This window comes from Falco rusticolus, chromosome 8, assembly GCF_015220075.1.
Source record: "Falco rusticolus isolate bFalRus1 chromosome 8, bFalRus1.pri, whole genome shotgun sequence".
NCBI classification, from domain to species: Eukaryota; Metazoa; Chordata; class Aves; order Falconiformes; family Falconidae; genus Falco; species Falco rusticolus.
Window position 1 is genome coordinate 54,346,231 of NC_051194.1, and position 12,107 is coordinate 54,358,337.

General features: G+C 44.0%; 1 protein-coding gene across 4 annotated transcripts in view; it reads left to right on the forward strand.

Annotated features, from left to right (window-relative positions):
• Nucleotides 1–12,107, forward strand: part of UNC80 (unc-80 homolog, NALCN channel complex subunit) — a 131,095-nt gene that overhangs the window by 115,344 nt on the left and 3,644 nt on the right. For 2 of the 4 annotated variants that reach the window (XM_037398225.1, XM_037398226.1), the window contains exons 59-63: nucleotides 657–836; nucleotides 2,799–2,937; nucleotides 4,973–5,029; nucleotides 11,155–11,236; nucleotides 11,725–11,836. In XM_037398225.1, the coding sequence (XP_037254122.1) occupies nucleotides 657–836; nucleotides 2,799–2,937; nucleotides 4,973–5,029; nucleotides 11,155–11,236; nucleotides 11,725–11,836 (570 nt within the window). Of the gene's footprint in view, nucleotides 1–656; nucleotides 837–2,798; nucleotides 2,938–4,972; nucleotides 5,030–11,154; nucleotides 11,237–11,724; nucleotides 11,837–12,107 lie in introns of those variants that run through there. The other 2 variants (XM_037398227.1, XM_037398229.1) reach the window with 2 other exon arrangements.

Here is a 12,107-nt window from a genome sequence, read left to right on the forward strand (position 1 = left end):
CCCACTTACTCCACCGAGTCCCGTCTCCCAGTAGCTGCCGCTCGCCGTCCCAGCTGGCCCGTGCAGCCCCCAATGCGTGAGCCCCCAGCCACATCTCCCTAAAGCCAAAGCTGCTCATGCAGCAACACGTCAGCTTTTCTGCAGCAGATCGGCCTGCTCCTCTCTCCTCTTGGTTTCTTCTTTATTTTTCTCCACTGCAAGGTGCAGCCCGGCGTCCCTGAGCTGCCGGTGCGCTGCGTTCGCCCCTGCACGAGGGGACACGTTCTCCTCTCACAGCCGCGCTTGTTGCCACGAGATGGCAGCCAGTGCTTACGCACGGCAGGAGGTTTTATGTGCTTTGTTCCCAAGAAGAGAAAACAAATTCGAAAGAAAATGCCTCAGCCTCGTTTCCTTGGTAATAATTTGCCTTGTTCCTAAATGTTGAAGCTGATCTGGAAAAAATGGCGCCAAGGTTAAGGGAGAAAACCAGACTGCGTAAGAGGAACAGGCAGAGATTTTGGAGAGCTGAGGTGAGCTGGGGCAGCCGTGTCTGGTTTATCACCCCTGCCCCACTAGTCTGGGCACAACCAGGTGCCTGACGTGACAGGAATGCTTGGCTGGTTTTTGATTTCCGGTGCCATCACTGACTCGGGTTTGGTTTTCCCACTCTTGTGCAGCTTACCAAGGGAAGACATCTGTCAGCACCGTGGGGACCTCCACCTCCGCTTACCGCCTGAGCCTGGCCACCATGTCCCGCTCCAACACCGGCACTGGCACGGTCTGGGAGCAGGACAGCGAGCCTTCCCAGCAGGCCTCGCAGGACACGTTGAGCCGCACGGATGAGGAGGATGAAGAAAGTACGTGACTACTGATTTGAGTTAAGCCCCCAGCACTGAAGATGTTTTCCTGATGCCCCAGAGGATGGCTGGGAGGGGAAGGCAGTTGTCCCCGTCCCAGTGTGAACAAAAGACCACAGAGGCATGAGGCAGAGAAACCGGTGTGGTCGCTACACAGCTCAAGGTGCTAAAGCTTGGGTCGTTACACACCTCCTCGTTCCCCCGAGCGCTGGGCAGGGGAAAGGGAAGGGCACTGGCAGATTTTTAGTGTGTGAGACCTGGGCTGCGATGCAGTCCTCACAGTGCTGGCAAGGCACTTGGCAACCAGCCTTCTCTGACCTGCGTCCTGGCCCTAGGCTCTGTAGTTAGGATCCTGTTCCTGCAGGACCTCAGTACTCCCTGCTCATCGCTTCTCTCCAGGTGCTCCGATGTGGAATACCTTGTCATTGTGCTGCAAGGGGTCCAGCCGTGACTTTCTGCAGGGTGGAATGTCTGTGTGCTTGTGTTACTCGATTAGCAGAGGAAATTAAGCCTTAAACCTACTGACAACAAAAGCTTGATCTCGCTTTCGGTCGGCAGGCATGTTCAGGAGTTGCCAGGCTTTCTGGCACCAGTTTAGAAGGAATAGGGTGGTGAAACTTTTGGGGACTAATCTGCAATGACCTGAATGTTGCTTTGTCGTTACAGTTTCATGTTATTCTTGGAATTTTGCCTTCTCTCTGTTTCTGAGCTGCCTATTGTTTCTGGGTTGTCCATCACAGAAAGCCAGGGTAGAAAACTCTGCTCATACGTCATCAGGCTTGGGCTCCCCCCTACTTTAGCAGGGATACTCTCTTCTGGTGCTGCAACTGTTGGTTGCCTCAATGCCTGAAACTCAGGTGCTTCACTCCTCTATCTGAGGACTGCTGACTATTCCCCAAAGGCAAACATGAGGAGTGGAAATGGGTGCCTCAAAAAAAGGCCTGTGTGGTTACAGCAGAATTGCCTTTTGGGAAAGAACAGCCTGAAACTTTCCAGGCTCAGCCCAGCTTTATTTTAGCTGGGTTCATCATTAAACATTGTACGATCCGCTCAGCATGGTACTGCTGATACATTGCTCAGAAACTCACTGTGGCAAACTCTGGTTTCAGCCTCAGATTAATTATGAGCCACTGTGTGGAACGCTGAGCACTATCTTCCCATTTGCGTACGGCCGTATTACCTCAGCCCTGCCTTGGCTTAATGCTGCCATAAAATATTTCAGTATATCAAAATTGGAAAATGTTGAGAAGAAAAGAGAAAATTACACAAAACTTCCCCTTTGTTTTATTTATTTATTTGTAGTTAGAAGTTGTCATGGTAAAACCCACAGAAGAGGTATTTCTTTCCAGGTACTTCAGGTAATTTGAAACGGCACTGACAATTTCAAGCAGTCCTGATCACAATCCAACTGTGTGCGTAACTCAGTTGCAGTATGATGTAGAGTCAATTTGTCCTTTTTTTGGATAACGTTTTAAAACGCATGTCCCGAGGAGTGTTCAAGGGTGTCAGTTCTGCATTTTGCTGTCAAGTATTGTAACTTTGGTAAATGTGCTTTGCTATATCATAGCTGCAGTTTATTTCATAACAGCAAAATGTCCAGTTACAACCTTTATGCCAGAAAACACTGTGTATCAACAAACAATGTATTAATCACAGGAATTAAGCCCTAGTGGAAGCCGAGTTTCCCAAACACGTTTTCGAGAGCCATATAAGCTGAAAGCATACATAAACCCCCTCCCCGTGTGTGCTGAGTTCCTCATCCTGCAGGGTTTCATGGATATGTCTTTCTGAACTGTGACTGTAAAATCTAATGGAAGCATTCAAATTTGCAGGCTTGGCGCCTTGGTAAGTAAAGTGTTGGGTACACCTTTGGCATCCTGTTATCTCTTGACAACTGTGAATATGTAGGTGGGGTTTGGGGTGGTTATTTCCTCTCCTTTCCTGTTTTTCCTTTCTTTCTAGATGACTCCTTGAGCATGCCCAGTGTGGTAAGTGAACAAGAAGCATACCTTATGGGTGCCATTGGGAGGAGGCGGTTCTCCAGCCATCTCTCCAGCGTGTCCGCACCTCAGGCTGAGGTGGGCATGTTACCCAGCCAAAGGTAACGACATGGACTTTTCACCTTTCCCATTATATTCACAAGAGCAGAAATGGTGCAGGTATATTATGTGTACGTCAGAGACGTGGGATAGTAGAATCAGTGCCAGCATAGTGATGCTAAATTTATTCATCCTGAAATCGTGTTGAACCAAGGATGCAGGGTTGGAAAGAATGATTTTCCAGGATGATGTGTTGTGTAAGGTCCATAAGAGCAAGTTGCCATCCACAGAAACCTTCCTCTTAAATACCTTCAGAAACCCTCAGCACTATTATTTTCCTTTGCTACTACGGTGGACAGCAAAAAGAAACACGTGATTCTGGGGTTATGCATTGAACCAGGGGACCGTACCCGGTCTGTGTAAGGAGTGGGGAGGAACCCTGAGAAGCTGGAAAGGGGGGAAGAGGCATTCTATTTGATTCACTTTGTTTTCTTCCATGTAGTCTTTGTACTTCCTAGAACAGTAGCTAGCTCATCACAGAAACTGAATGTCAAGTTCAAAGACGAGATTTAATGCTGTTTAAAACTAGAAATATACTTGTTGATAGAAATAACTTATTCCTGGTTAACATGGAGTGTGAGAAAGAGATTGGAATTTGGGAAATACACATCTTTAGAAGATGTAGAGAGAAGTTTTGCATTTAAATGGGATCTTTTTTCAAAGTAAGCAATGTTTATTGTTTTATTTGTCTGTGACATAGTTATCCAAGGATATCTGACAATGGACAGATTGATTTATGTTATTTCCTTTGAACCTTTAAAGAATAAATTCTACATTATCTCTTGACCAGCCTTGGAAAATCAAACAACATTGTTCCCTCCCCAGTCTCGCTTGGAATTAAAGAAATAACCTTAATACACGAAGGAAAAGTAACAGCTGTGGTACATACCAGCAGAGATAGGAGAAGTGATTTACAAGAGAGAAGTTACACAGATTTTTATCTGGGAGTTTTCACAAAAGGGCTTACAGGAACTTATTTGACTTTTGAACTCAGTTGATTCAGTCCCTTTGTTTCTTGAAAACTTAATATGCAAGACTGCATTTTCCTCAATCTTTCACTACCATCTTCAATGCATAAGCTTCATAAGAGTCACAGTTGACTGATAGCAATGTTTGCTTTGTGCAATCCCAAGTCACAGTGATGCTGAGAAAAAAAGACTTTAATTACAACAGAGCTTTGCTCTCTACTTTTTAAGTACACGGTATACCAGGAGAATCGCTTTTCATCTGTGTAGGGAAGTATAAGCTCAGCAAGCATAATCATAGTCCACAACGTCATGCCCTTTTTATTTATGGATGGTCTCTGGGCTTTCAGACTGCCTCACAAGCGTAAACTAATTAACGTTAAGTAATATTATTATTGCTTTCCTGCTGGTAACCCAGCAGACTGCCTTCTTTCTTTCATGTTTTTCCTATGGGCTGAGAAGGCTGCTCCTGCCCAAATGGCTGAAGTGTAGAAAAGCAATGTGATTATGTACTCATTTGCCAGGATCCGTGCCAGCTGTTTACTTACAGTTTAATTGCACTAAAGACCTTGTTTTCCAGATGTTTGTCCTTAGAGTCCTACCAGAAGGAGAGTGGTCTATAGCTCACGGGAGATAGATTAGCCCTCCCTCAGGGAGAACTGGCTCGTGAGGAAGGGGGAAGAAAAAAGCTTTCTATGAAGCTGGAAGTAAATAGAACCAAAATAAATGGAAATGCTGCAGGAAAATGGCTTTGAAAACAGTTCCCTGCCCTTATTTCCTGTGGAAACGCATCCTACTGAACTTCCCAGCTCCCCAGTTCTCGGCAGAGATGTATTAAGTCTCCACGTACAGTAAACTCCCTCTAAAGGCTGTTCCCGTTATCAGATGTTCTTTCAGCTCCTCTGAGTCATATATGTGCTGTTGAGCCTGCAAGACCAATTAATGTTACCGTCCTTTTTTTTTTTTTCTTCTTTTTTATTCCGTTGATATTTTTTCCCTTGAAAACAGAGACAATCGCATGCTTTTTGCATTTTCTTTCCCTAAATTCTCAATCTCCCTGCCCCTCCTGCAGTGAACCTAATGTCCTCGATGACTCCCCGAGCCTGGCCACTGAGGGCAGCCTCTCTAGGTACAGTGTTAACACTACCTGTCTGTCAGTGTGTGTGCTGGGAAACGAGCCGTTTCCAATCTCCTCTGTCTCTTCCCCTCACCTTTTGTTGCTCTCTCCATCTTTGTCTCTTGTGGCTCATTGATATTCAGGCCTGCAAGTCAAAGGTGTAGCAACCCACCTTCAGTTTTCAGCTTTGATTGCCAGTAACTTTGAGGAGGCTAAAGGGGAAGGGGAAAGAAAAAGCTGTAGCAAGTAAAATAGCGGTCTGGCTGGCTAGCCTCGGGGTTTTCCCCTTGTTTAGCTATTGCTTGAAAGGCATGAGAAAGATTATCCGTGAGGCATTAGCTGTAGCCTGTTATAAGCATTAGTCTAGAGGCTTATATAAAACAGAGACATCTGTTTTTCCATTCATCTCACAATGCTGTCACCACAAAAGACTTAATAACAATATCAAGCTGTGTTCTTTAACATTCACTAATAAAACTAATTATAATAAGACCTGGGGAATATAGTGCTTTGTGGGTGCTTTACAGTAATTCTCATTATTTTTACAAAGTGTTTCCAATTCTCAAATGACGCCTTAGAAAACTTGCAGGTGATCACGATTAATATGTATTTCAAACTGCCCCATCAGTGCCGGAGTTCAGTTCTAGCTGTTCCCCATTACCTGTGGACGGGGGGGTTCCTGTGCAAACTGTTATGGCCATGCCTGCCAAATGGGTCAGAGCTTAGAAGGGAGGGCTGCACCTTTAACGGCCAGCTCAGTCGTGTTAATCATCCTTACTGTCCTGCTGCTGTGCTCGAGCCTCCCAACCCCTCACACCTTGCGAGGTCGGAGAGCTGTCACTAGTCCCAAGAGCATCTCTGTTTCCTTCCAGAAGAACATGGCTCCCTACATTGGCAACACAGAGGGTAACACTCTGGCTTGTTACTCTACCACACCGGCTGAAGATGTGGATATGTTGAGAGGCATTTGTGTGAATGGTTTCTATTTCTGTTAGTTGGTTGTAGATGTCAGTAGTGGCTTTTTGGGGTGGGGACAGGCTGCTTTGTTCGTTTGTTCGTTCTCAGCTGACAAATGGAGGGTTTATCGTTGGTGGTGTCACTGAGATCATCCCATGAGTTGTGGTGTCCTCTGTGTGTGTGAATCCTGCTTTGGCAGATCAGTCTCTAATTGGTACTGCTGTGGAAGTGGCGTTAGGAAAAGACATGGGCTTCTTGTCAGAGGCAGGAATGTTGTTACCTGGTTTTGTGATACAGTAAAATGGATTGCTTGGTCGTCCGAGCATGTTTTGGGGCCTAAAGAGAACAGAAATTACTCAACCAAAGAAGTTAAGTGCTGTGTCTCACCTAGAGCTAAAAACTCACTACAGCTGAGGAGGATGACAAAGGAGAAGGTCTGCATCTGAGTTAAAGCCATAATGACCTGATACCAGGTTACATCAGTGTTTAATTTGAAATGTTTTGACCTTGCTCAGTGGGGAGGAGTCACTCCTAGTAATGGTGGTGAGGCTGAGGACTATGAGACAGCTAAGTCAACGGATGAGTTCAAATGTAATAATTTATTTTGAACCCTGAAATGTAATCAGCTGTACTGTGGGTTCCTTCTAATTTCTGTCACACTGGGGACCAGGACACTATCCTCCACCATGCTCTACGGTACAGAGATTTCCTTAGGCAAAAAGGTTAACAGATGTACTTGGGAGTCAGTTCTTGTTGAGGTTTATTATTCTTTTCAGGGAGCGGGCGCTAATGTCTGAGGGAGGGGCATCACGGCTGCAAAGCCTTAGAAAGAACAAAGACAGGGAAATACTGCAATTTTTTGTAAAAAGGCTAGTTTAGAGTTCTGTGAGGAAGAAAAGATATTTCAACTGCATTGTTGAATGTGCAAATTGGATTCCTCCTCTAAAGGACAGAAGTAATAAAGCAGACATTGTGGGAGCCTGTTGTGCTGTGGGGTTCATGCGACAGTTAATGTGGTTTTATATCAGGAGTGTTAGTTTTGCATAAGGAAGACTTGAGTTTTTCTTAACTTTGATTTCAGCTGGAGCATGATGGTAACTGTTCAGGATTCTCTTCTGCATTCCAAAGCTGATGCTTAGTCATAACTGACTTTATTTATATTTCTTTATAGAAATAAATCATATGGAGGTTAGACCCCTATGGAAGGTAGGAGCTTTAAATAAATTAAATAAATAGTGACAAACACAAAAAAGAATAAAGTTTCTTTCCCTTTGTTCTACAGCACTTAGAGCCAGCCATGTAGAAAAGCAGGGAAGACAGGAAGCGGGTAGCATTTAAGTGCTCAGAAGTAAACAGATAGCACAGGGTACAGGGCTGAGGAGCATATGTGTCTAGCATTGTGATTTGTTGTGGTTATAATCTGAGAGGAGAGGATATTTTCCCAAAGCAAAAAGGAAGAACAAGAAGTCACTGTAATGGAAATCTGTTGCACAAACACATTTCCCTTTAATGTTTGTCATTATGCCTACCTTAGCTTAATGGTGCCTAATGGGGAAAATCAGGGCGAGTTCACATTGCCAGGGCACGCACGGCAGATTTAACACTAGCTGGGCAAGGATGTGTCTGGGAATACAAGAGCTGGAGTTCCTCTACATTTTAACCCGTTCTCCACTGGCCTTTGTCCACCAACCCTCTCACTCAGATGTCTTGGGACACAAAGTGTGTATGTTCTATCGTAATGGTGTGGCAAGCATGTACACCTTTTTAAAGCGACATTTAAACTCCTTGCTTCCTTTGTCTCTGTTTTACTTTCTTCTTTGTTCTTTCTTTTTTTCTTATATTTTTGGCTGCATGGTTTCTTGTAATTTGTGAGCATCACTTATTATAACTGCCAACCTGACAACATTTCTTTTAGCCCCCACTGTGTGACTGCACTGGCTGTCATTTCTTGTAGTGCTGGCAACATGCTTCCACGAAGTTGGTTTGGTTTGATCTTTTGCTCACCTGTCTCTGCCCTAACTATGTAATGGGAGTAACACGATTGTGAAGATACTCCTGACAGAGATACTCAGAGAGTGACAGAGCATCTTTGTGTGGGCAGGAAAAACTTCTCTTTTGATACTCCGAAAGAAATCTGGCTTATGTACTGCAGAAACCCCCTTCTTATTGATCACATTGCCACAGGAGGGAAACATACTGTCAGCTGAAATGGCATTTGATTCTGTGTTCCTCGGTTGGGTCCCACAGGCTGCCAGAAAAACAGTATACTGCTGGTCAGGTCTGGTAAACAAGGAGAGGCAGAAAAGGAGGAGGGAGGGCTACACGGAGCCAGCAGTCTGCCTGCCACTCTAATTTTCACGGAAACAAGATCAGTAGTGCTGTTCTTTGATGTGAAAAGAAACCCTCACAAACCCTCATGAAGTGAAAGGTTATATGTGAAAATTCAGCCACTCATCTGAAATTTTCGGTCTTTACAATTCTCTCTCTCTTGCCTTCTTCAGAATTTGGGGATAGAAGGCAAAGAGACAGCCACAGCAGAACTGTGCTGGTTTTGAGGGCAGCTCTGCAAAACTCAGCTGCTCTCGGGTCCACCATTTGCCTGCAATAGATATCTGCAATTTCAGCTCATAAGATCATCGCAAATTATACCAATTTGTGTAATGATTTGGTAAAGGAAACAAACATCCACCAGCTCACTAAACTCATTTCACTTATGATATAAGCCAGGCTGAAAATCCCAGACTCCAGCAGGAAGACACAAAGTCCAGCCTTTCTTTTGGTCACCCTATTGTTTGTCTTCAGTGCACATATTACTTCATGGGAATTGGGTTTTTCCTCATGTATAGCCTCTGTGCCCGCATGCAGTCCATGTACTCCCTTTTCCTAACAACTTTATCAAAGCATTTTCATGATGCACGTGAAATGAGTTTGTTTCACCACTACGAACAGTGTTTCGTGCTGACCATAACTGTAGTCTTTCTGCTACAGATATTTACGTCGCCTCACTCACAGAACTAAGAATTACTGTTCCTTCATCAGAAATTGTAGCAGTATTCTCAAAAGCCAGTCCAATAGAAAACTATTTTTTCAAGACTTTCTTCAGCTAATTCCTACTTAATTCACATACTGGTGACTACTCTAAAAACTTCTTAAAATTCAGAGGGGCAAGTTTTTATGTAATCCTAGAGAAGATTAAGAGAGTCTACAAGCTGTAATTTCGGGTAGTCTGGATCACAGACCTAAAGGCTAATTTAAGTGCAGTCTCTTTGCGTTAATAAGGAATGCTGTGTTGCTTCTGAACCTACCAGTCATGTGTGCTGCAGTCATTGTCTGGGTCAGGAATACCGTCCTACCAACAGGAAGTAACTCTGAGACTCTGCTTATCCATAGGCGGGTGTTTGCATGATGTTTAGGATGCTTTGTGTGTAAATCATCTCAATACCCTACGTAAAAGCTGGAAAAGATGTTCCAGAGACTGGTGATCTCATTCAGAATTGCTGTCTGAGGGAGAAAAGGACTCAAACGTATCTTGTTTGCTCTGGCTTTGAGTTTGCAGAAGCTTTTCCTTTTTTCCCAAACCACTGCAGCTGTGGTGAGATTGCTGAGGGCATGCCTAGGATTATTAGGCTGTGGTCAGACAACCAGAGGAGAAACAGCTTCAGGGTCTTAAGCTGTCTCTCTCCTTGGAGTTGCCCATTGTCTCCCCAGTAGAGCTGGCAGAAACGCACGCGTATGGTTTAGTGCAAAGTGTGGCCAGTTTACACTGGTAAGGCAGGGAGGAATAGGACTTTCAGGTCAGGTAACCCGACTGTGACCCAGAGCAGATCAGGAAGTTCTCATGTTCTGTTCCACCAAACCTTCTAAGGGCAAATAACTTCTGCCACACTAAAGAACGAGCTGTTCAGGAGACAGAACTTTTTAAACCTCTCCATAGACATCCTCCATGTCCTCAGGTTTGTCTTCTTCCTCTGCTCCTGTAAGGTCAAGAGATAAAACCTTCACCCTGTTGGTGGTACAGAGCAGCTCCAGGGAGATAAAAGGAAAACATCTAGAGAAAAGAATGTTGGTTTCCTTTAGATTAATGCAGGCCGAAGGCAAAATGGTTTGTAATACCGAATCGTCAACAATGCATACCAGATATAGCTGGAAGTTGCTTAAATAGGATGTGTGGCTCAGTGGATTCCAGTCTGCCCCAAATAAGCAGCTGCCTGATTTAGAAGTCGTCCATCCTAAATGTTAGTTGCTGTTGTAACCATATTCCTCTCAGACGTAGTTCATTCAGATAAAATGTTTTGTGACCGCTGTCTGCTAAATGACCAATTTTTAACTGTTTGGAGGAGTACAGTGTTTTGATACAAACGAGGGGAGGGTGATATTTTTAAGTAGATTAAATGGTCAGTTGAATAGTAGAATGAGATTGTATGTAGCTGAGTATGTTCTATTGCTAAAGATTCTTTTACTGCAGATTTTCAGATATTTTGTGCCAAGATATTAAAAACTAAAAAGCTGTGTTTATGTATATATATATAATATGTAATTTATGTTTACTTGTCTTTTTTGTTTGTTAGCCCCAAAAAGACTTAAGGCTGCAAGTGTTGAGTGCGGGGCCTTGTTCACATAACTCATGCATCCATTATGTGAATGGATCCTTTGTCACTTTGTGTTTGTTTTTTTTGTTTGTTGACTTAAATTGAAATTAAAACCAGATGACAAAATGGTGATGAGGCTGTGGAGTCTATTTGGGAGGAAAAAAAAAGCAGGTTTTACAATATTGTCCTTGAAAAAGGAAAGCAAATAAGAAAGCTTTTGAGCTAGGAAGCTGATATTCTTGCCTTAATTGATGTGGCAAAGGATGCAGAGAAGTGAGTGTTGCTCAGTGGGATGCATCAATCAATGACTGAAAACTGAAATCTGCAGTTATTTATATTTGGATGCTACCTGTGCGTGGCCAAGTCCTGAATGCCATGACTCCACCTCCCACCCTTTCCTAAGCCCCGGAAGCCACAACCCAACAGACACGTCCCCCCCATCCTTCAAAGACAGTGTTGCTCTTTGAAGTGACTGTGCCATTAGTGGTTGGTTTATTTATTTATTTATTTATTTTAGCCACAATTGCCAGGACACCTACTAGTTATATCGGGTGCTTCTGTGCTTGGCCTAATGCTGTCAACATCTAACAGGGTGGCAAGCGTGCAGAGTGAGCCAGGACAGCAGAACCTTCTTCTGCAGCAGCCCCTGGGGCGGAAGAGAGGCTTACGGCAGGTGAGAACATGGGGAGCGAACAAGCCTTCTCTCCTGCTGTTTGAATTGGCTTGGTTTTTCTCGTCTGTTTCGAAACGATTTGTGGTTGTGACATGTCCCTTTTACCCGATTTGTGATATACTAGCACAGCCCACTGAGTTAGTGGGAACCGTAGCACAAGTCGGAGCTGTAAGACCTGACAAATCCGTAAGGGAGGAGGTGCACGTTCTTTTGAATTCCCCAATCTCTTCCTCTGCAGGCTTTTTGTTTTGTTTTAAACAAACACGGTCTGCATTGCATTACATACAGTACTGAAACTGAATAGGCACAAACCGCAGAAGCTCATATGAAGAAGATGTCTGAGCCATGGAAACCTTAAAACATGTATCTGCTAAAAGTAGAGGGAATGGACATTTAGAGTATTTAGACAATGACGATCTGTTCTCCTTACAGAGAAATTGCGTAATGTGTGAACATACATCAGCCTGACTCTTTCTTCCAACTTTTAGCTTCGGCGACCACTGCTGTCACGTCAGAAAACTCAAACCGAACCTCGTAGCCGTCACGGAGCTCGACTTTCAACCACGAGGCGGAGCATCCAGCCAAAACCAAAACCTGGCGGTAGGGCAGCGCTGCATTTCCAGAACCAGCACTTCATATTTGAAAGCAGAAAATACTATGTCATTGTTTCAGCTGAAATTAGAGTTAGTATGTTGTTAGTAGCCTATATTAAAGTGAAGTCCTCACAGTTTTATCCTTTTTCCTACTAAGTGGATATCCTATCAGAAGATCACCCCCTCAAAACACTTTGATCATTTCTCCAAAGGCTTTCAAGGTAGAACTGCACATGGACAGTGAATTATGATGTCTCCTAGAGGTGTAGAGAGTTGAA